Source organism: Canis lupus, chromosome 2, assembly GCF_003254725.2.
Source record: "Canis lupus dingo isolate Sandy chromosome 2, ASM325472v2, whole genome shotgun sequence".
Taxonomy (NCBI): domain Eukaryota; kingdom Metazoa; phylum Chordata; class Mammalia; order Carnivora; family Canidae; genus Canis; species Canis lupus.
In genome coordinates this window covers 68,575,053-68,598,916 of record NC_064244.1, presented here as the reverse complement: position 1 = coordinate 68,598,916, position 23,864 = coordinate 68,575,053, and the positions used below count along the sequence as shown (strand labels likewise).

The 23,864-nt window shown below is 61.0% G+C and overlaps 1 protein-coding gene across 1 annotated transcript in view; it reads right to left on the bottom strand.

The window, feature by feature from the left end:
- SDC3 (syndecan 3) overlaps window positions 1–16,730 on the bottom strand; it is a 39,802-nt gene extending 23,072 nt beyond the window's left edge. The window contains exons 1-2 of the mRNA XM_025447029.3: window positions 16,469–16,730; window positions 12,887–13,545 (exon numbers count right to left, since the gene is read on the bottom strand). Coding sequence (XP_025302814.3) covers window positions 12,887–13,545; window positions 16,469–16,730 — 921 coding nt within the window. The remainder of the gene's footprint in view (window positions 1–12,886; window positions 13,546–16,468) is intronic.
- Window positions 16,731–23,864: the final 7,134 nt, after the last annotated feature.

Below are 23,864 nucleotides of genomic sequence, written 5' to 3'. Positions count from 1 at the left end.
GCTGCGGGCGCATTCACGTGTGTACACCTGCTGTTGTTCTAAGAGGGCTTAGATGCCCGTGGGTCTGGCTGTGTTTGCGTGAGAGGTACGTGTGCATGGGGCGGGGAGTGTGTGTGTGTCCCTGTCTGTGTGTGCCTCTGTGTGTTCAGGTGTGGACGTGGGTCTGTGTCTCCACGCGTGTGCACAGGACAAAGGGGTGCTGGGCCTGCCTGGATCAGCATTCTCCCTCACAGGCCCATTGAGTCCGTGTTTGTGCACAGCTCTACGTGTGCATCGACCTCCCTGAGGTAGGGAGGGCATCTCCTAACTTGTCCTCCTCTTCACCAGGAGCTGGTAATGGCCACGGCCATCCAAGGCGCGGGGGGCAAGCTCCCCACAGCTGAGAAGGGGAGAGGCAGCAATCTGGGTTCTCCTGACTCACCAGGCCTGGCCATGCCTGAGCCGCTGAAACAGGGGAGTGAGCCACAGCATCCTTCCCCGCAGGGACAGGAGGCCCCTCGCATCGGCACCGACCCACGGTGACACACTGTCACACATGCACATGTGTACGACAACCCAACCCCTTGCCCAAATCTAAACTGAACCATGGCCTTAGCCCCACAGGGAAAAAAATCACTGTGGACTCCACCACCATCTCACAGACCGTCCCTCGAACACAGAGCTGGAACCCCTTCTTCTGGATCTGAGATTGTCCCCAACAGGTCTCGCAGCTCCCCTGCCTCTCACATGAGAACAGGACCCAACCAAGCCCGCACTCAGCTCCCAGAAGCTCCCAAGGAGCCACTGCCCCAGGGGTCACTGTGCTACCTTCACCGTTGGGTGGCCCTGGACAGTCTGGCGCTGTCTCTGGGTCCCGTGAGCTCATGTGAACAGCAAGGTGGGAGGCTGATCTCCTGTAGCCCTTGGGCCCTTTAAACTGCACTTCTGGAGGGGTCGATGAAGGCATTGGGGGGGGGGGGACGGGGGGCGGAATCTGGGCCCAGGAGGAGGGAAGAGGAAGGAAGAGTCCCTCCAGCTCTGACCCTAACCACCCCTTCAGCCTTCAAGACCCATGTCCCCCAGGGGACTCCTCAGGTCCTGCCCCCCCCCCCCCAGTGGTAGCAGGGAGATGAGAGGCTCCAAGCAGCAAGGGAGGGGGTGGGGCAGGGGCCTGCGAGGAAGCAGGGCAGGAGGAAAGAGAGATGGAGGACGGTGGGAGGCAGAGAGAGAAGGAGAAGAGGAGAGTGGGCAGAGGAGGAGGTGGTGGGTGGGAGGGCTGCTGGGGGAGGGCAGGGAGAGGGGGAGATCTCTGGTAACCAAGTCCGAGCCTCCGGAAGCCCATCACATGTCCACCTTCCAGAAAGGTGGAGGCCAGAAGCACCTGGCATGCCCCCCCTCCCCCACACAAATGAGGCAGGAAGGCTGCATCTCTGCAGCCACTGCTCCCTGCTGCCAGGGTCCAGGCCTGGGGATCCCAGGAGCAGGGGGCTGGGGTCAAGGACAAGGCATGAGGACAGGGGAGTGCTGGAGGTAAAAGCCTCCAGGAGGACCTGTGAAAGCCTGGAACGAGGCAGCAATGTCAGGACTTGGGGAGCAGAAGCCAGGTCACCCGTGTGTGGGCGGAGCGGGAGATGATGGGATGGCAGGGAAGGGGCTGCCACAGAGCATCCCCGTGAGAGCTCTGAGGAGGTGAGGCTGTGACCCCGTGGGGAGCCAGAAGCTAGGGAAAATCGCAACAGAGCTGGGGCTCAGCACAGAGTCCTAACACGGAGAAGAGGGGCACTGCCTAGAAATCTAGGAGCGAGGCGACAAGGGCCCAAAGAAGGGGTCACGGTGCTTGAGAGCTGGAGATTCGGTAAAGGATAAAGCATTCCCAGGGGAGGGGACATCAGTGCTGGGTTTTGGATGATGAGTAGGAGTTCGCCAGGGGAGGGAACAGTCCACAGAGAGCGAACAGCGCCCGGGTCCACACGAAGATGAGAAAGATGACGTTGTACTCTGCGTCGGGGAGCTGCTAGGAGTTGCAGGTGGCAGCCGTGAGGGGTGTGCAGGGCAAAGGGACGGAGCTGGAGGACTATAGTGATGCACTGATAGGAATCAATCTGGCATCGACTCTTGGGCTGAGGGCAGCTGGGCTGGGGTTAGGGAGAGAAGGATGGGAGCTGGGCCTGCAGGCCGAGCAGGAGAGAGACACGCAGAGAGCAGAAACAGGAACAAGGGACCGTGCCCTGCCTGGGAGGCAGGAGACACAGCTCTCAGTCTCAGCTCAGCGACCAACCTGCTGGGTTACTGCGACCAGCCACTGTACCTCTCTCGGCCTCCAGCTCCCCAGATGTAAAATTAGAAGGCCAGACCATCAGGTCTTGGAAGATCCTTGCCCTGACTAGAAATCACTTTGGCCTCAGTTTCCCCTTCAGGACAACGAATAAGTTGGACAAGAGTGTTTCCAAAGGCCCTTCCAGCTGAAGGGCTGCAGCTCATGGCCCAACCTAGACAGAAAACAAGCAGCAGGAAAAAAGACCCATGTGGAAGCCCAGAGTCCCCGGGCCCGGATCAGGGCCTCTCCCACAGAAGCCACACAAGGTTCAGGCTCCCAGCAAGATGTGTCTGGCCCTAAATTCATCCTCTCGGGGCACCACGCTTTACAGTTTGCAATGCACGGACCACGGAGCAGTGCTTGCACACCAGGGAGCATTCTAGACTGCTTGGGTTCAAATCCTAGTAACTATGCCACTCTGTGACCCTGGACAAGTTACTTAACCTCTCTGTGAACTCAGACAAATTGCATAACCTCTCTGCCTCAATTTCCTCTTTTGTAAAGTCAACGTAATAACGGTACCTGCTTCACAAGGTTGTTATGAGGATTCAGTGAGCTCTGATATATAAGACGTTTGGCAGAGTATCCTGCACAGGGCAGGCACTCAACAAGCATAATTCAATATTAATACTATCACATCTGTGCCCTGGATGGCACACCGTGCCAGGCCCTCGGGGCAGGGGGGCTGCACCCACTTCAGTACCAACACTCCCTACCTGCAGGATGGAACCCCAGTGCCCTGGTTTGGACTCAGAGCCCACCACTGGAGTCTTGCAAGCCAAGGCCATGTGGGGTTCAACCGTTCAGCCCCAGATCACCCCATGGCACAGAGCCAGGGACCCAGGAGGTGCCCAGTGAATGTAGTAAAGGCCAGAAACAACACACTCTCATTAGCAACAGCAACCCCCTGCAGCAAAGGCTCCTGAGCCCCGAGGCAGGTCCATCCCCACCTCCACAGAAGGCTCTCCTCCCCAGTTGGGAACCGCTGCTTTTAGCCACACCCTCAACTGCCATGACCTTTCCTACCTCTGAGCCTTCTCCATCCTGGTTCTCTATCATCGCGCCACCATCCTGCAAGGCCTGCTACAAAGGACACCTCCCTCATGGAGCCCCCCCTGATATTCCAGAGCCAAAACCTCTCATTCCCCTGACTCGCTACCCTCAGCTCCTCACATGCGCTGGCTCTCCTTTCCTTAACTGGGAGCTTCCTGAGGTCAGAGACCAGGCTGAACCCCGCGGAACCCATCCGAGTGCTCAGCATAGGCCAGACACAGAGGGATCAGTAAATATTGGCTGGAGCGACTGGCAGGTCAGCAGCACAGTAGGGGCAAGGACCCAGTTACTGAACTCCCTGCCCAGTGCTCCTCTCCTGTCCAGGAAACCAGACTCACAGCCCAGCTCCCCGGGGGCCTGGATTTGACAGATCACGTCCCAGAGGCTGGGAAGAGAGGTGGCGTTCAGGGTGATAGGTGAGGAAAGGGGCCCGCCCCAGCCTGGCCCAAGAGGAACCACAGACAGGCCATGTGAAGGAACCAAGCCTCCTATCCCCCGACCCTCCTGCCCCCGCCAAGCCCAGCTCTCCCTTGCCGAAGGGGACATTCCAGGCCAGGCCCCGGCCCCATGTCTCTCCGACAGTTTCTCAAATGTGAAGACTAGAAGGGTCCCTGGAGCACCCAGTGCAACTTCCCCGCTTCACAGATGTGGAAAGTAGAGGCTCGGGGAGGGGGGGTGGAAGCTGCCCATGGTCACTTGACAAGCCAGCAGCAGACTCACCTCTGAAACACAACGATCTCAGAGAAAGCAGAATTAAAATAATTAAAATCAAGATAGCTACCCGGCACCAGTGTCCTTTAACTGGCTGCCAACCAGGTCACGAGCTGCGCCTCCCCCAACCCCATCCGCGGCCCGGCCTAGCGAGTGACATCTCACGGGCCCACTGAACAGCGGGGAAGACCAAGGCTTGCCCAAGTCCGCTTGGCTTCTGGGATTCGAACAGGCCTCGGTGGGGGAGGCGGGGTTCCCCTCCTGGCTGCTCTTGCACACCTGCCCCTGAAGCCTCACACAGGCACCATACACACCCACCACCAACACACATCTCACCCGAGCAAGGCTCGCCGACAAGACTCCCGACACACACGAGATACACCTGCACACCCACAGCCCCTAGCGCAGGCCCCGGCACACGGCAGGTGCTCAAAAATGGTTGCAGAAAGAACAAATTAACCAAGCAAAAGACGGCGCCACGTATGAGCACACACCATGCCACACGCCTGTTTGACCAGCCCCACGCCCCTGACATCAAGGCATCTCAGGACCACGGACTCCAGCCGCCTGCTAACTGCTCACCTTGGGCTCACTGCTCAACTTCTCGGGCCTCTGGGTCCCCATCTGTAAAGTGGGGTAACAACACCCGCTTCACAGGGTCATGGTAAGAACTGACATAAAGCACGGGGCCATGCCTGGCGTGCAGCATACACCCCATAAGTACTGGCCATGATCACTGTCCTCGTGTTGTCACCATCTGTGCCTGCCTTCCCAACACAGGGAGCATTTTTTTTTTTAAGATTTTATTTATTTACTTGAGAGAGACAGAGAACACAGAGGGAGAGAGAGAAGCAGACTCCCCGCTGAGCAGGGAACCTAACACAGACCTCAATCCCAGGACCCCGGGATCAGGACCTTGGGATCATGAGCCAAAGGCACACGCTCAACCAACTGAGCCACCCAGGTACCCCCCAACACAGGGTGCATCTTGAGGGCAGGACACCCCGAGTTCCACCTCCATGGCAGCGTGACCCTAAGAAGGTGGCAGTCAGCAGCAAGTGGCAGCCCACTGAAGGGCAGCTGGGACCATGGGCGCCCTCCCCGTCGCTGTGGAGCTTGCAGAGGACAGCAGTACATGGGTCCTGCCAAGCCAGACTATCCTTCCCCTGCTCCCAACACAACCCCCCAGCGCTCCAGGAACCTTGTGTGCACAGCCCCCTCGGCCCCCACAAGGCTGCTCCCAAACCCCAGCCCAAGGAGGGGCACAGTGAGCCCCACAGGCCCCTGATGCCCACAATTGCATTGGCAATTGGTTTGCTACAATTCGATTTCCCAGATTCCCCATTATCCTTATTAAAGTCTGGGCTGGTGAGCAGGGCTGGGGCGGGGGGTGCAGGATGCGGGTGCTGGCTGGCAGTGCAGGGGGTACAGTGAGCCCCAGGAGAGCTTGGGCTGATGCTGATCCCAGGGTGAAGAGAGCTCACTGCCAATCCCAGAAGCAGGATGAAGACCCTAACTAGCAAGATCCCCCACCCCTCCCCACCCCGTGACTCCCCTCCCCATCCCATCTCAGAAAACCCTGGCCCTGAAGGGGGGTGTGTGTGACAAGGTCAGTGATGGGACAGATGGAACTCCAGAGTCGCGGCGGGGCAAGTGGACAGCTGGCTCCAACAGGACCTGGCTGTGTGAGCCTTGGCAAACGGCTCGACAGCTCTGAGCCTTCTAAATGGGGGGAAGGCCACAGCCTCTGCGAGGCCTCGAAGGCTCCATGGGCCCACCTAAGGCTGGATGGATAACAAGCGCCGACCCTGGGCCAGGCCCCCAGGCTGTCCCTGGGCTTCGGGACTCCCACCTGTGAGACGGCAGGCTCTCCCTTTGGCGGTCGCCCCACCTCCAGGGTTCTACTTGGGACATCCATGACCACGCAAACCTGGTTCCCACTCTCCAAGGGAAAGCCTTACTCCCAGCCCCAAAAGCAGCTCCTCAGGGAGACCAAGAGAGGGACAGGAAAAGAGCAAAACCAAAGCAGGTAAACAGAAAAAAATCAGTATGTACAGGAGCCCTCCTTATCAGGCTCTGTATTATTTCATGGTGTTCATTCTCACGCAACTTTTTTTTTTTAATATTTTACTTATTTATTCATGAGAGACACACAGAGAGAGGCAGAGACATAGGCAGAGGGAGAAGCAGGCTCCCTGCGGGGAGCCCGATATGGGACTCGATCCCAGGCCCTCGGGACCACAACCTGAGCTGGAGGCAGACACTCAACCACTGAGCCACCCAGGGGCCCCTCTAGCAACTCTTGAGACAACCAGAGGTGCTCTTAGCCTGTTTTAAGCAAGAGAATGAGGCTCAGAGAGGTTAAGTGAGCTTGCCAAGATCACACAGCCAAGGATCGGGAGAACCAGGATTTCGACCCTGGTCCAGTTATCTCTGGGATCCCTGCTCCTCCTACTAGCTCAAGATACACCCTCAGGTTTGGAGACCCCAAAACACACGGCACCAAGGTGCAGGTGGGGCCCCAGGGTGGAAAGAAGGCCGACCTTGGCCAGCTGGGTCACAGGGTACTGCGGTACAGCCCTCTCCACCTGGTGTGACAGCCAGCACAGGCGGTCCCTGCCCTTCACCGTCAGCAGCCAGGTAGGGAAGAGGCCAGATCGTTTGTCAGGGGCCACCCCCACCCCCACCCTGCAGCTGGGCCCTCAGCCATCACTGCCCAGACTCCCCCCTATAATCACAGCTTCCTGTTTGGCCATGGAGACTAAGCCGGTCAACGGCGGGAGGAAAGCAGCCACCCCCTCCGGCCAGGGCCTGCTCTGGAGGGAGGCAGGCCGGAAGTAAAGGCTCCCCAGCCTCCAGGAATCTGGGCGCCTGGGAGCCAAGGCAGGGCTCCCCCCCCAAGGAAGCCAGTCAACAAATATTTACCAGGCGCTGGCCTGATGTTCCTGGGCTGTGGTGGGCTGTGGTGGACCGTTAGCAGGGACAGCAGGACAAGCCAGGTGGTCCCCTGCCGGACTGGGGGCTGGGCCCTAGGGCAGCTCCTGGCACCCTGCCCCCCCCCAGACACAAAATCACAGGCTTCCAGGCAGCTGAGCCGGAGCCCAGAGCCACAGCGCCTCTGTCCCACCCAGATGTGGTGGCGGCGGCTTGGCACGGGGACAGCAGGCCCACCCCGTGTGGCCACCCTCAGCCCACGGGCCCCCGCCTGGACCCAGCAGACCTCTGCCAGTCTCACCGTCCACCCACCCTGCTCCAGAGGGGAGCACACAAAGCCCCAGCCTGAGCCCCAGCCTGGGCCCCAGAGCTCACGGTCCCGGCTTCCTTCACTCACTCACTCACTCATTCATTCACTCATTCATTCACTCAAACTGTTCGATTCTGGGCCAGGCGCAAAGTTGGCCCAGGGACTCCACAGAGAAGAAACATCCACAGAGCCTGCCCGCGGGGGCTCACGGTCCATCGGGAAGCATCCTGATGCTTCTCCTGACTCGGGCTGCGCGAGCTCCACCAAGTCACTCAGGCCACAGGGAACCTTCGGGACCAGGGGCCACGACTCAGGGATGGGGCAGCAGGGATGGAGATCTGGTTCCACAACGTTCTGCGGGTCACAGGCCCGGTCGCCTGTGCAGAGAGCGAGCCCCACACGGGGGGGGGGGGGGGGGGGGGGGGGGGGGGCATCCGGTGTGCTGGGGGGGGGATGGGGAGGGGACGCGAGGTGTGGAGGCCCAAGGTCACAGAGCAAGGAGTGAAATCGAGAGGCAGCCCCGCACTCCCAGCCTGGCAGGCCCTGGCTCCATCCAGCTCTGCTACTTTGCAGCTGTGTGACCGTGGGCAAGTCATTTAACCTCTCTGAGCCGAGGTTCTGGGCGTTCCCACCCGCAAAGATTACCCTGAGGATTAAATGAGCCAATACACAGCAAGCGCTTAGTGGGCGGGGCTTTCGGGGAGCATTAGTTTGCTGCTTGGGTCATTAAGGCCTCCCCAGATCATGCCCACAGCCCGGGGTGGGGGGGGGCAGAGGCAGACGGAGGCTGCCAGTGCCAGCTGCTTCCGTCTGCTCCAGCCTCAGCAATCCTCCTGCAGCCTCTTCTAGAAGGACCCACCCCTCTCCCCAAGAAGCAGCCCGGGCCTGGGGGCAGGGAGGTCACAGCTCCAACGGGAGGATTTGGAGGGACGCCTGCGGCAAGGCCTGGCTTCTGAGGGGAGCTCTGTCTCCACCTCCCCCCACCCACCCCACTGGTGCCCCAGCATTTTCCAGAGCCTAGGCCCAAAACTGCCCTACCCCAGGGCTGCCCTGGGGCCCCCAGGGACCCCCAGGGACCCCATGTCCCAGTCCAGGAGTGGGGAGGAGCCATCTGTTTTCAAAAGGCCAAACTGCTTTTTTCTTTTTCTTTCTTTTTTTTTTTATCGATTTTATGTACTTAATTTACTTAATTGAGACAGAGAGGGCAAGCAAGTGGGAGGGAGGGGCAGAGGGAGAAGCAGACCCCCACTGAGCGGGAAGCCCAACGAAGGGCTGGCTCGATCCCAGGACCCCGAGGTCACGACCTGAGCTGAAGGCAGATGCCTAGCCGACTGAGCCACCCAGGTGCCCCTCAGCTCCTTTCTGCAGCAGAGCTCACCCCCAACCAACCCCCAACACGAGGGAAGAAGAAACATTGAATTTGCAGCTGGAGGCACTGTGTTGCCCCCCAAGGAGTAGAAGGCACCGGGTCCCCATCCCAACTCTGCCATGAGGGTACTGTAACCCCCAAAGCAGCCCTGAAAGTCAAGCATTTGTCCTCAGTTGACAAGTAAGAAAGCCTAGGGTCAGGGCGGGCTACAGCTTGCTCCCTGCCATGTGGGGACCATTTTGCTTGCACAGCTCAAAACCTCCTCCTCCAGGAAGCCCTCTCTGACCTCTCCAGGCTCCCTCCTGGAAAGGCTCTATCTCCTGAGAGCTCACTACGTGGCAGGCTGTGCTCATTCTACCCACGGAGCTCATTTTCTCATGGCAACACCCCTGTGAGGTTGGCGCTGTTACAGTCCCTACTCTACAGACGAGGACGAGGACGAGGACGTTGAAACAGAGAAACCCCTTGCTCAGTCACACAGCAGGTGTCTATCCCTGGAGCCCCTCCCACCTTGGGAGTTAACAGACAGCAGGCCCCTGTGGTGTCCTTGTGTCAGGGCCTGGCCTCAAACAGCCCGGGAGTCCCAAACTTTCCTTGTGTCAGGGCCTGGCCTCAAACAGCCCCGGGGTCCCCAAATTTCAAATTTCTGCAGTGAGGATGATCTTGCTCTGACAACTCCGCATCCACAGTCAACTCGGGTCGTGGAAGAGCAGGGCGCTCTAGGGCAGGGGAAGTAGTGAGGGTGGAAGGGGGCAGGAACCACCAGGCCCGGGGGTGGGCCTTCAGCAAAATTCCTAGATTGATTTCTCCTCCCCAAGGTCCCACCCCTACCTCCCGCCCACCACGCTCCAGGCCCCCAGGCCCCGGAAGAGCAACCTTATAAAAGAACAAGAAAGCGGCATTTGTTGAGTGTTTACTAAGCACCAGCCGCTGCGCTAGGAGCTTTCCACATTAACCTCTTCCGTTGTTGTTGTTTTACAGACACGAAACAAGGCACAGAGAGGTTAACTAACTTTCACAAGGTCACACAGCCACCAAGTAGTGAAATGTCATCACTGGGAATGTTCAAACGAGACTAGATGACACAGAAAATCCCTTCCCACCCTGAGCCTCTAAATGAACATGTTTCCAAGCTAAAAGTTCCAGAATCCCCACACTCCAAGCCTCTCTGGGTGGTGACTGAGGTGGCCCTGAAGCCAGATGTCCCTGAGAGTCCCAGCCACCTGGTCTTTCAGGAGAGAGGACTCCCCAAAGCAGACGCCAGGAGACAGACACACACACACACACACACACACACACACACACACACTCACCATCTGCAGCATGAATGAGACCTGCTATCCCCCGAGGCCACCCTGAAAGCGCCCCCCTCACCCCACCCCACCCCACACAAACTCCCTTTCAAACTGGTAGGCAGCCCTAGGGGTCATCTTGCCCCTCCCCTGCCCAGAGCCAGCCACTGCCCGTTGAGCGATGTCCTTAGAGGACCCCGCCATGGAGGCCACTCCTGGAGCCATCCTGGGTGGGGCTCTCCTGGCCTAACCTCAGTCCCTCCTGCATTACCCTCTTCCCCTAGGGTGGCACCCCTGGCCGCTGGCACCACCCTTTACCCTTTTGGCCGCTGGGCCAGATGAGGTGATGCTCCTCCTGGACAGCCTAACCCCGGGGGCTCCCCACCTCCCCTGGAGCCCCTCCCAGTCAAGCCCACCATCCTGGCCTGGGAGTCGGTGTTGCTGCCCCTGCTACTGGGCTCTGGCTCTGAACCACACCCACTCTCCCTCACCCTCAGGTGCAGGGACAGCCTCTCACCCAGGCCCTCCCAGTGGTCTTCCATCTCACAGGCGCCCAGTTCCTTCCACCACCCCATGGGGCATGAATTACATCAGCCTCGTTCTATGAGTGAGAAACAGTCGTTCAGCAAAGGAGGAGACTTGCCCAGATCCTACAGCTCAGGATTCCTGCCGGGCGCCCAGGTTAAAGCCTTCTGGCCTACGCCCCCTTCATCCATCCCTACATCAAACGTTTACTTCTGTGGATGAGCGCACGGCTCATCCCATCTCATTTCTGAAGACCGCGTTACCGGCTTCATTTCACAGACGGGAAAAGAGAGGCCCGGAGAGATGAGACAACGTGCCCAAGGTTACAGCAGGAGTCGGGGGGGGGGGGGGGGGGTAGCAGGATTTGAACCCAGGGCTGTGTTATTTCCCAGCTTTTGATTCATAAACGATCTTTCAGAAGCTTGGCTGAGAAAGCGACTCATATGCCAGGCGGGGCTGGGTCACCAGGTCGTCACAGGGACCTCTTCTCACCCCACCTGGGGGAGGACGGGATGAGGCCGCCAGCCCGCCGGGCACTGGACTGGACTTTGCCTTCAGTACTCCCTGTACCCTTCGTTCGGCCCCCAGGCGGGGAAGGCTGACGGGCAGCTTGTCTGTCCAAGAAGCGACCTCTAAATCCGTGCCTGTCCTCCCATTTTACAGACTGGCCCACCGAAGCCCACGGGGACACGAGACACGCGGGGACAGGGCTGGCACCTGGGGGCTGCCTGAGAGACCTGGGTGCTTCTCGGCCTGGGGAATGAAGGCCAGGCACAGCTCCCAGAACCCGCCAAGGAGGCTGTCCAGGCTCCAGACATGTGTCCATGGGGGAACTCACTTGGGATCGGGGTCCCTCCAAGCGGAGAGGTGGCCCTTCTTTTCTCTACCTCCTCTCGCTCCCCCCAAACGAGCCAGGACTGAGCTCAACCCCACAGCTGTGTGGTCCTTCAAAGAGACGCTCACGGGGTCACGGCATACATATACACTCACCTTCACCGGCACACATTCTGCACCCCAACGTGCCCCAACCACAGGGTCACCCATGCATCCACAAGCACATGCACGCACACACATGCACACACACATTCCCATGGGCCCAAGCACACACCCACCACGGAGGTGTCTCCCCCACACACGCACCCCCTCCCGGGGGGCACACAGCCATGGCCAAGGGCTGCCCAGCCCCGCCACTGACCCTCCGCAAGCACAATAGGTCACCCCCACAGGGTCCACACACAGGTAAGGCACGGCGGCCCCCAGCCATGCGCGGTTCCATCCCTCATCCTCCCCCCTGCACAGCCCACAGGTCCCAACGCCGGCGCGGAGGGGATTAGACACAGGGTCACCCTCACTCACCCCCTCGGGTCACCTTCACGCCGGTCACCGCCACCCTGCCCTCCCCGGCCCCGCCCTCCCCTCCCCGCAGCGACCCTCGGAGGCAGCGAACCGCTCCCGCCCCAGGGGAGCCCCAGGGGAGCCCCCCCAATTCCCCGCGAGCGGCCGCGGCCGGGCACACCCCCGAGGCCAAGGCCACGTTCGCTCCAGATCCGCGACACACCCAGCCCGGCCCGCGCCCGCGCCCCCCGCCCGCCGTCGGGCCCCCGCCCCGCGCCCCTGACCCGGGGCAGGGGACCTCGCTCCGCCCGGGGCCGCCGGGGAGGGGGGTCCCCGGAGCAAGGGGAAGCGAGCCCCGAAGGCGGCGGGGCCCCCACGACGCCAGCCCCGGGGAGGGGGGATGGAGGGAGGGGAGGGGCGCGGAGGGCTGGGGGTGTCCAGGGGGGAGGGGAGGCGCGGGGGGCTGGGGGTGTCCGGGGGGAGGGGAGGGGCGCGGGGGCCCGAGGGTGTCTAGGAGGGAGGGGGGAGGCTCGGGGGGCTGGGGGGAGGGGGGAGGCGGGGAGGACTGGGGGGTGTCCAGGGGGAGGGGAGGGGCGCGGGGGCCCGAGGGTGCCCGGGGGGAGGGGGGAGGCGCAGGGGGCTGTGGGGGGTGTCCAGGGGGGAGGGGAGGCGCGGGGGGCTGGGGGGGTGTCCGGGGGGAGGGGAGGCGCGGGGGGCTGGGGGGGTGCCCGGGGGGAGGGGGGAGGCGCGGGGGGCTGGGGGGTGTCCGGGGGGAGGGGAGGCGCGGGGGGCTGGGGGGGTGCCCAGGGGGAAGGGGGGAGGCGCAGGGGGCTGGGGGGGTGCCCAGGGGTAAGAGGGGAGGCGCGGGGGGCTGGGGGGGTGCCCGGGGGGAAGGGGGGAGGCGCGGGGGCCCGGGGCCCGTGGGGCGGGGAGGCGCGGGGGCTGGGGGGGTGCCCGGGGGGCGGGGAGGCGCGGGGGCCCGGGGCCGGGAGGTCGGGGGGCCCAGGGGTCCCGGGGTCCCGGGGTCCCGGGGCGGGGTGCGGGCGCGCGTCAGGACTCACCCCCGCGGCGCGGCCGGCCAGCAGCAGCAGCAGCAGCAGCGGCGGCAGGAGCAGCCCGCGGGCGCCGTGCCCGGCGGCGGCCCCGATCCCCGCTGCTGGCCCGTGGGCGGCCCCGTGGCGGTGCGGCGGCCCCGGCTTCATGGCGGCGGCGGCGGGCGCCTTTGTTCCCGAGGCGGCGCGCGGGGCGGCTGCTGGGCGGCGGCGCGGCCCGGAGGCTGGCCCGACGCGCTCCCGGCTCGGGGCTCCGGCTCGGCGGCCCGGCTCCGCCTCGCGGCTCCGCGCCCACAGCAGCCGCGCCCGCAGGAAGCGTGAGCCGCCGCCGCCGCCCGCAGCCGCCGCCGCCGCCGCCGCCGCAGCCGGGCCGCCCCCAGCGCGGGCGGAGCGGGAGGAGGGGCGGGGCGGGCGGGGCGGGGCGGGCGGACCCGGCGGACCCCGCGGACCCCGCGGACCCGAGCCCCCGCCCCCGGCCGAGCGCGTGTCCGGGGCGGGGACCCCGCGCGGGGGGCGGGGGGCGGCGCGCCGCGGGGTCCGAGCAGACTCGCGGGAGCCGGGGACCCGCCGCCGCCCCCCAAGCCGGTCGCGGCGCCCGGGCCGGAGCTGTGGTACGTTCGGGCCGCCTCCGCCCGGGCCTCGACCTCCCTGGGCCCCGGCGCCCCTCCCTACGCAAAGGCTGCAGACTCGTGTCCCCGTCCCCCGAGCGCACGGGAAAGGCCGGGCAGGCCTGCGGGGTGCCGCTGTGCCCCCCCCCCCCCCACACACACACACAATCGCCCCGGAACGGAGAGCGCTCCTCCCCGGCCGCCTGGGTCTGGGTGTGCGAGAGGCGGTGCGGCGAGCCCTGCCCGGCCCGTCTCTACTGCTTTGTCCCCCCCGCCCCCCACAGCCTGTGCACCTTACTTTTTATCCAAGTCCCCAACCACACGAGCTCCAGGAGGGCAGGGGTGTTCCGGGTGTTCTGGGTCACCGCTGTGTCCCCACTGCTAGCACAGGGCCGGGCACATAGTGGGAGCACAAAACAAATGTGTGGGTTTCACAAAGTCACCTGAGCTCACCTGGCCCCAGGTGTTGGGTGGGGGTGGGAGTGGCAGGCAAGGTGAATAGTCATGAATATTCAGCTTGGCCCTCTAGTGCTTTGCTGAGTTGTCTCCCCCCCCCCCCCTCCGCAGCCGCCATGAAGTCAGGATCTCCACCGCCTGGGTGGGAAACTGAGGCCCAGAGCGGGAAGGTTATTTGCTGATGGTGGCAGCTGGAAGTCCGCCCCTGTGTCCGGCACCCACCCTGTGCCAGGCCTGCTATCAGGAAATAGGAACCGAATTGGGCAGAAACTGGGACAGTTCCCCCAAGGAAAAAAGAACTGAAACCGGGACAGGCAGAGCCAATAGGGAGAGGGCTAGGGTTGGGTCTGGAAGAAAAGACTCTGGGATGCCAGCCATAATTTGGGGTGTTGGGGGGACCGGGACCTGTCCTTCAGGGCCCTGGCGAGGAGGTCCAGAGGACAAATGTCAGCAAGGCATAAGGTTGAGCTGAATTAGATGTTCCCCTGGAGGGAGTGAGAGCCCAGTCCCTAGAGGGTATGTAAGACCAGGCTAGCTGCCCTCGGGCAGAGATCCTGGAGAGGAAAGGGAGGGAGATTCTCCAACTCTGGGATGCAAAAATCCCCAGGAATTCTCAATTCCCAGCTTCTGGGAATCTGATTGCTGGAGTCTTTTGGAATTAGGGCCCATGGGCACCTTGGGGAGATGAGTCCAGAGGGGCCTACGGGGCCCAGGAGAGGAGGAGGGGTGCCAGCTGAGCCAGCACAGCTTGGAGGTGGGCGATCCCACCCCCGCCAGTTAATGACATGTGTGCCACTGAACGCTTTACTTTTCTGAGCCTTAGCTTCCCAGCTGGAATATGGAAATAATGACCACACAGGGTTCGTGCACTCATTCATTCACTTTCCAAATATAGTGCCTCTGTGTGTCAGGCACAGGGCCAGGCGCCAGGTGGTGATTACAGGAGCTCTCCCCTGCCACCGCGCTCGGCGTTCAGTAAAGGTGGCCGGGATGACACTTATACAGTAAGGGACCTCGTTATAGGGATAGTCACCTCCCAGAAGGGCTGCCACAGGCCAGGGGACGGACTGGATCTGAGGAGCTCCCGAAGGGCAGAGGTAGGGCCAGCAAGGCTAGGGTGAGCGCAGGCGGAGGCAGCTGCGTGAACAGTTGGAGCTGGCCACACATGGCTACTCGGAGAGGTAGTGATCCTCCGCCTGGGGAGGCATGCAAGGCTCTGAAAAGTAGCTATCAGGGAGGTCATTAGGACACTCTCTGCGCACAGGGTGGGCAGTGAGCATGGCTCGTCTTCAGAGGTTCCCGCCTGTTCTGAGCCGTCCAGGAGCCCCAGCCCCTCTTCCAGGACAGCCCAGGAGGTGGGAGAGGGAGATCTTTGGGCTGGGCAGGCCTGGAGCGCCACCTGCTGCTCCTCAGAGACACTGCTCGCAGTGAAGGGGGGGGATTGTCTGGAACCCCAGGGTCTCCTCCTGCCCCTCACCCGCCTGCTCCTGCTCTCCTCGGGGTCCACAGGTGTTCACGTTCACCTGCCCGCCGGCCCACCGTGCACAATCACCTGCCCCGTGCCTGCCTGTGCATTCGAGCTCCGTCCCAGCACTTGGGGTCACCCCCCCCATCAGGATGCACACAGGCTTCTGGCCCACCCCGCCCCTCTGGGGAGCCTCGCTGACCTTCCTGGGCAGGGCTGGACAGGGCTGGTGTCTGCACCCCTCACCTTGTTCTACTGTCTCCCCCAGGAGTGGGAGCACCTTGGTATCCCCAGGGGATAGTAATCGCAGAGCCACAGCAGAGCTGACTGTAGGCCAGGCGCAGCCCGAGCCACCACGTCACCCCACAGAGAAGCTAGGAGACCTGCCCCAGGTCACACAGCTGCTGAATGAGAGCTGAGCTCCCGACCCAGGCTCTTAACAATCACACCGTAATGCCGAGTCCAGAGGTAGGGCTGGGAGATTTGGTGAATGAAAGAGCCAGTGAGGGGATCCCTACTGCCGCATGAACGCAACCGACTTGTGGGCAGACTCGAGTGAGCCTGGAACCCGGATAACCCCCCACGCCTAACAGCCAAGCTTCAGCACCCCAACCAGTCAGACCTTCCTGTGCTCTCGGCCTGGACTCCGGGCTCTAACAAGACAGCAAGGGGAAGTGGGAGGCCTCAGCCAACATCCTTGAGCTCTGAGCCACCCCATTGACAGCTGCATCTCCGAGCCTGGCATACAGTAGGTGCTCAATAATTGTTGTGTGACTCTACCTGCCCCCAGCATTTGGCTACACAGACTGGCCCTTTGTCACCCCACATGACCATATAAAAAGAAAACTATGGGGCAGCCAGATGGCCCAGTGGTTTGGTGCCGCCTTCAGCCTGGGGTGTGATCCTGGGGACCCGGGATCGAGTCCCACGTCGGGCTCCCTGCGTGGAGGCTGCTTCTCCCTCTGCCTGTGTCTCTGCCTCTCTCTCTCTCTCTCTTTGTCATGAATAAATAAATAAAATCTTAAAAAAAAGAGAGAGAACCGTGATCCACTAAGGGCTTACTGTTCACCAGGCACTGTTCTGAGCGCCTGCCGGCAACAGTGTCATTGAGGTGTCCCCACGTCCTGTGATGTGGGGACAATACACTTGCCTCCGGGGCGGTCACCACGAGGACCAAATGAGCTAACGCTTGGGAGCCCTTCCAACAAAGCCTGGCGCCCGGTGAAGACAGTGCGGTCACTGGCTGCTCACTTTGCCCCCATTTCACACCTGGGGAGACGGGCTGAGAAGCTTGTGACAGGCCCCACATGGCAGAGGCGGGCATGCCGACGGCTCCTCACTGTGCCATCCCCGCTCCAGGTAGTCCCAGGCCGTGGGAGAGGAGTCCCTGTGCCCCCCAGACCCCCCTTCCTCCCCTGCTCCCTCCCCACCCACCTTCTCATCGCATCTTCCAATGTTGGCTGGACTCAGGATGGAGGCCGGAACCCCGGCTTGCTTCTGAGGAAGTCTGAGTGATTGCAGTCCTGAGGTGAGTGACTCCAAAATTCGGGAACTGAGGCCAGATTCTGGCAAGAGCCCACAGAGAGAGCTGGGGAGACTCACAGTCTGCTGCCCCAGCAAGTAAGAGGCCTACGGGGGTGAACCTCAGCTTCTGAGGGAGGCCTCGGGGCCTGGGAAGGGGCCAGAACAAGCAGGTACCTGGCTTGGCCTCCATCCACGGGGGCCTTCATCTGGGTGGGGGGAGCCCCTGCCCATCCAAGGGACCTGGCTGTGTGATGGACAGGCCCGTGCCCTGAGCTCACCTGAGTCCTGTGTGTTAGGTGCTAGGCCAGTCCTTTCAAGGTGAGGGGTGGGTGACACCCCCTGGGCACAGGCTGCCAGGAAGGGGGCAGGATTTGAACCCAGGCCTCTTCTTCTAAGTCTGTGAGCTGGGGGTTCACAAACTGGAGCCCAGAGGGCTCCGGGGAGAGGGAAGCAGTGAGGCAGATTTTGTTTGAGCTGAGTGACCTGTGGGCCCCAGAGCAAGGCCGGGGCTGGTCTTGCAGGTGAAGTGAGTGGAGGCCGAGTCCCTGAGCAGACACCTTCGTCTGGCCAGGTCTGGCCCGGGTGCCAGGCCACGGGGTGGTGGCGGGGCTCAGGAGGTGCTGCTTGAGGGCCGAAGAGGCCTCTGGGACCCCACGCTGGGTAGGGATAAAGACAGGGTGGGTCCCAGCTCTGTGGGCCTGAAGCTTGCACAGTGTGAGGAGACCACAAACTCAAAATTAGGAACGAGGCTTCGGGAAGGGCCTCTGCAGGCCAGGGGCCCTGAGGCTTCAGCTCCCCCGAGTTTTCAGCTTGGCCTCTGTAAATTTGCAGGAATGAGCAGGGCACTGGGCGAGGAGGGGTTAACACCACTGAGGGTTTGGGTGTCAGGGAGGAATCCAGGAAGGCTTCACGGTGGTGGCTGCAGGGGGGTGGTGGGGGCGGCAACATCTCCACTGATCCATGGCAGGCAGGTCACACAGAGGCTGAGCCCCTGCCCGGGAGGATGGCCCCTGACGCCTCGAACTCCAGCTCCCAGTGTGTGTGCATAAGGCCAAGAACATTCTAGGGGCTTGTTCACTGTAGCTAGAAAGAACAGGGGGGTGGGGGGCCTCGTGTTGCTCTCCCTACTGCATGCACCCCCCTCATCTGCCCATTTTATAAGGGAGAAACCGAGGCCCAAAAAGAGGAAGTGAGGGCAGCCCTGGTGGTTCAGCGGTTTGGCGCCGCCTGCAGCCTGGGGTGTGATCCTGGAGACCCGGGATCGAGTCCCATGTCGGGCTCCCTGCATGGAGCCTGCTTCTCCCTCTCCCTCTGCCTGTGTCTCTGCCTCTCTCTGTGTGTATCTCATGAATAAATAAATAAAATCTTTAAATAAATAAATAAATAAATAAATAAATAAATAAATAAATAAAATTTTAAAAAAAAGCAGGAACTAAATTCTAAAAAAAAAAAAAAAAGGGATCCCTGGGTGGCACAGCGGTGTGGCGCCTGCCTTTGGCCCAGGGCGCGATCCTGGAGACCCGGGATCGAATCCCACATCAGGCTCCCGGTGCATGGAGCCTGCTTCTCCCTCTGCCTATGTCTCTGCGCCTCTCTCTCTCTCTGTGACTATCATAAATAAATAAAAATTAAAAAAAAAAAAAAAAGAGGAAGTGACTGGCCGCGGGTCACAGAGGCACAACCCCAGGGGGCTTCATTCCCCGCCCTGGGGGCTCTCTCACCCACTCCCTTCTCCTTGACCAGATGCCCCATTTGCAAACATTCATGGGGTAACACCTACCCCACAACCAAGGCCCTTCCTTCCATAGGGGGGAGGTTCCTGCCAGGCCAAAAGTAAGGTCACAGGGCTAGGAACCGCCTGGGGCAGGTCGGGGTGGGGGGAGCTGGCCCATGGGTGGGTGTTCAAGCACCTGCACCCAGGGCGGGGAGGGGAGGGAGAGGACGGGCTGCAGGGCTGCAGAGGAAGGGGAGGGAGGAGAGCACAGGAGGGGCGGTGTGGGAAGGGAGGAGGGCCCTGCCGTTCCAGAAGCCATCCCACTAACACACCCCCGTGCCTGGGAATAAATTGCACATTTGGAGTCATTTTCCTGGAAGAAAAAAAAAAAGCCTCTCTAAAAATACTGTTTCTTTCTCGCCTCATCCTGAGGCTAGAGCAGCCCAGCTGGGTGACAGCCAGAGCAGGGGGTGCAGGACAGTGACCAGGAGCTGGGCGAGAGGAGGAGGACTTAGGGGTGGGGGGCAAGGAGACCCCCTGAGCTCGTGGAAGCTGAGCACGCAGCTCAGCTGACCGTCATTGAGATATTTGATGTGTCTTGCATTTCATTGAGGATTTTGAGATCCGTAGAGACCCGCGTCCAAACCTCAGCCTCCGCTTCTGGAGCCCCTGCTCCGGGCCGGGCGGGCACAGAGGGGGCGCGGCAGGAGCTGGCATCCGGGGCATCCGGGGCACCAGCCTGGGACACAAACAAGTGACTGTGGGACAGGTCTGCTGTGGGTCTACCCTGCGTGGCCACCCCGGGCCGCAGGCTCCTCACTCCTCAGTGGATCAGGTCCGGAGGCCAAACTTCCTCCCCAGTGCCCTGGGCGGGGGGTGGGGGGGGTGGGGTGGGGGGTGCGACGGGGCCTGTCAGAGGGCTGGAGTGGGCAGGGACCAGGAGGCCTGGGGACTCTGGGGTCAAATCCCTGGGTCGGCCACCCCCTGCCCGGTGACCTCGGGCCACCACTTTGCTGCTATGGAAGTTAGAGCAAGTGACTGTCCTGCTCCGGGGCTTGAGGGAGGTGAATAGCACCCCGCTCGGGGCCGGGCCCCCCAGTCATTCCCAGCATGGGACGCTCCAAGCCTGAGGCTGCTGGGTTGGGGGACCCTCCGCTGGGATTGGGAGATGGAAGCTGAGCCACCTCTGGAACAGGACAGCTGTGGCCTCCTGACAATCCCTGGGCCGGCCCCAGTCAAGACATGTCTTCACCCTGGGCGCTGAGAAGCACCGGGCCGTGTCCTGGAGTTGCGGGGAGGGGGTGCGGGGTGGGGGAGCAGGGGCGGGAGCAGGCTTTTGGGGGCCACTACAGACCAAGGACAGCGTGTGCCTCCTGGGAGAAGTGAGAAGTGGGCCCCCTGATTCGCCAGGCACCATCCTGGGCTCCAGCAGTTTTGGGGGGGTGGTTACTAGTTACCCGCTGCTGCGTAACAAATGGCCCCCAACCACAGCAGCGTAAACGGCAACCGGTGCTGATGGTCTCACCCGGTTCCCGTGGGTCAGGAGTTCGGGGGCAGCTGAGCTGTGTGGGTCCGGCCCCCGGTCCCTCATGAGCCCCCCGTCCTGGCAGGCACAGTGGGGGCTGGAGGCCCTGCGTGCCGGTGGCCGGCACACCCGCTTCCAGTGGAGACCCCAGCGCCTCACCACGGGGACCTCACCGCAGGGTCCTGGACGTGAGCAGGCAATCGTCGAGCGAGGAGCTGGCCTGGATGGCCCAATTCTCCTCCCCGTCCTCGCGTGTCCACAAGGCCCTAGTCGCTGGGAGAAGGCACGAGGGGGAGAGCAGCGGGAGGCGCCCGGACAAGGCCATTCAGGCTTCAGAGCATCCCGTAGGGGAGCTAAATGCCACAGTCGCTCCAGGGAAGACTGGAGGGTCCCAACGGGGCGGGGGAGACTGGAGGCAATAATACTTAACAGCATCTCCTATTCCTGGTGTGCCCAGCCCTGTGCCAGGCGCCCAGAGATAAAATAAGATTCACAGAGGTCACGGGGGCGGGGGGGCCGGGGGGGGGGGCAGTGGAGCTGGGATTTGAAGCTACGCACCTACAGGTTATAAAAAGACTTAGAGGTTTTAGTCGTTTTAAAGTTTGGAGGGATCCCGGAGTGGCTCGGCGGTTTAGCCCCTCTTTTTGGCCCAGGGCGTGATCCTGGAGTCCAGGGATCGAGTCCCTCGTCGGGCTCCCTGCATAGAGCCTGCTTCTCCCTCTGCCTGTGTCTCTGCCTCTCTCTCTCTCTGTGTCTATCATGAATAAATAAAATCTTAAAAAAAAAGAAAAGAAAGTTTGGAGCATGAGCCAGGCATGTGGCCCCAGAAAGAGGCGCCAAGGCCTCTGGTCATATTAGCAAGGGCATGGGGCTGCCCTCGCCGCCAGCTCCACCCACCCGACCTCGTTCCATCCCCTGGAGGGCGGCCCGGCTGGTGACCGCTCCAGTGACAGCTGGCTCAGGGAGGGCATGATTTGGCAGAGGTAGCCCAGGGAGTCACAGGCGACCCTGGAGCCCAGTGAGCCAGATTCTCATGACCTGACTCTGCTGCCCCAAGCCAGAGTGAGGGACTAGCTCTGCATCCAGAAGCTGGGACAGAGGCAAGATGAGGGGAAGCTCAATCTTAGGGCAGATGCCAGACCTCTGGTCCCTGGCGGCAGCGGACGGTGGGGGGGGGTTGGGGGTACCCCACTCCGAGGCCCTCAAGCCGGGAGAAACCCAGCCCTGACCTTGGAGCCCAGAGCCCTTTGACCTCTGTAATTCTTTAGGCAACAGCACCCTCGTGTGGCCACAGCTGGTAACTACATGAAGCCTCCGGTTTCCTCTCCCAAAATGTTTCCTTCTCCAGCACCTCGCCCTTCTGAAAGACAACTGCGAGCCAGGGAAAGAGAGAGAGACAGCTATTCCTGGAGCTAAGGGGAGGTGGCAGGAGCGAGATAGCACGGATGGAGCCCTGGACTTGGGGTCAGGAAACTTCAGATAAAATCCTTACTTGGTTATTGACTCATTCATTGCACGGCTGGAATCTCCAATTCTTCATCTGTAAAATGGGCTAAGTCTATACCCAGCCTTTACCCCCCAAGGCTTCCATGAGGATCAAGGAATCACAAATATGAATGCCCTCTGGAAACTGTAAAGCCCCGCAACCAGGTAAAAAGACCATTCATTACATAAACTGTGTGTTGGAGGGACTCTGGTAGAGAAACCCAAGAACATAGGTCTCCAGCTGGCGGAGGCCCAGGATACCATATCCTGGAGCAGAACCGGTCAGTGGTGAACTGCGGTGGGGAACTGGATTGAACCCCAACCCTGTCCGGCCCCACCCCCTCGTCAGGCCCCAGTTGGTCCGATCCAGACACACTTGCCTCAGATCCCAGAGCTGCTCCCCTGAGATGGAGCAACCCCATTCCTCACAGGACTGGTGTGAGCAACTAACAGAGCTGGTTCACAACAAAGGACTTTATGTAAGCTTCTTTACGTGAGGACAGGGGTTGTCGGCTTCCCCAAAACCCAGGCGCAAAGGTCAAACATGATCCATAGCAGCCATTCATTATACCCATGTGCCGGGCACGATGCTTAACGGTGTAATTTCACTTAATTCTCACAACCAACCTCGAGATGACCCGGGATAAAGGCGATTACACCTCCTGTTTGTCTGAAACACCTCCCCAGCCCTCAAAGACACGGGCTTGAACAAGAGGTGGTGGGAAGGGGGCGGCTATCACACTTCCAACCTAGCACTGTGCTTGCTGCCACTAAAAAACACCCACCAAGATAAAACATGTCACTAAATGCTAAGAATGAGAAGGAGAGGGGAAAAACGCAGAGTATGGACCTAAGTGGTCCAGGTGGAAAGAAGAAAAGCCACACGGGAGCAAATGCCTGGGACGAGCCAGGCCCCGGACATGCGTCTAACAGTTCCCGCTCACACCGCTCCAGGTGTTCCTCCAATCTTATGAAAGAGGAAGATGGGGGCTCGAACACGTCATGTTGCTCACCCAAGGTCACAAAGACAGACAGGGGAAAGAAATTCAGGCCTCTGGCTTCGCCTGCTTTGCACACCACCCTGCGAGGGTCCAGTAAACGCGACCATGTCATAGCCCTCACCTTCCAAGGCACGGAGACTACTACACACATACGTACTAGCACCTTCCATTCCCAGGGAGGAATTTGGTTAAAGATGAGGTGATCTCCACAGGCACAGAGAGTGCAAGGACTCCTATTTGAACTTGATTCCAGAGTTGCCCAGGCAGTGACAGATGGTGATGCCCCTCTAGTGCTCAGCTCTGGTGGGCCCATGGGGACTATCAGAAGCCTCAGGAAGGTTCTGATTTCAGCTACTGCTGCACAATCAGGTCCTGGACTCAAAACCTGAGCTCAGCTTCCTTTTCCCTGGCGACAGTCCCTTACCTTTGAGAGGGAGATGATGCCAAGTTCTTTCTGCGACCGGCCCAGAGCTCCACCTGCAGACATTAGGTAGTACAGGCTCCCACCTGGCCTCCCTGGCCAAGCCTGTCCCGTAGCTGCCAATACCAACCAGTCTTAATGGCGCAAAGGTGGTGAAAGGAGGGTGAGCATCCTCAGGCACAGGTGGCAGGCCCACCTCTGTGAGCAAGAGCCTCCAGTAACCAGGTGAGCAAGCTAGGCTCCTGGACCAGCCTCCGTGAGTGAACATGGATGTGCCAGAGGAGGAAAGGGAAGGGGCCTCGAGAAGGGGAGGCTAAAACAGACCAGACGGCCAGAGAGGGCTTAGCTGCCACCCACCTCAAAAAGTTAGCTGCCCACTGGATTCGAATCTAGACCCCAGGCTCACGATGCGGAAAAGGCCAGAAAGAGTGAATGAAGAGCATCGTAACTGGGTCCCACCGCAGGGCACCAGCTTTTCCAGGATGTTCCCTGTGACTGATAGGCAAGTTCTCGGCCCAGGGAGGTGGATACCCTGATTTTTCAGTAGAAGTTGGAAATCTGGACGAACGATCTTGCTTTTGAAAGCACTAGGCAGGCTAAATACAACGTCTTTGGGTCAAAATGGACTCCAGAGCTATGGGTTTGCCACACTGGCCATATTCCAATTGTATCCCCACCCTCCTGTAAACAGAAACCCCAGCAAGCAGGAGAAAGGGTACAAAGAAGGAAAGGGTTACACTGGAGCGCTAATATTCAGGGGGAGGAGGAGTGAAAATAGAGGCACAGAC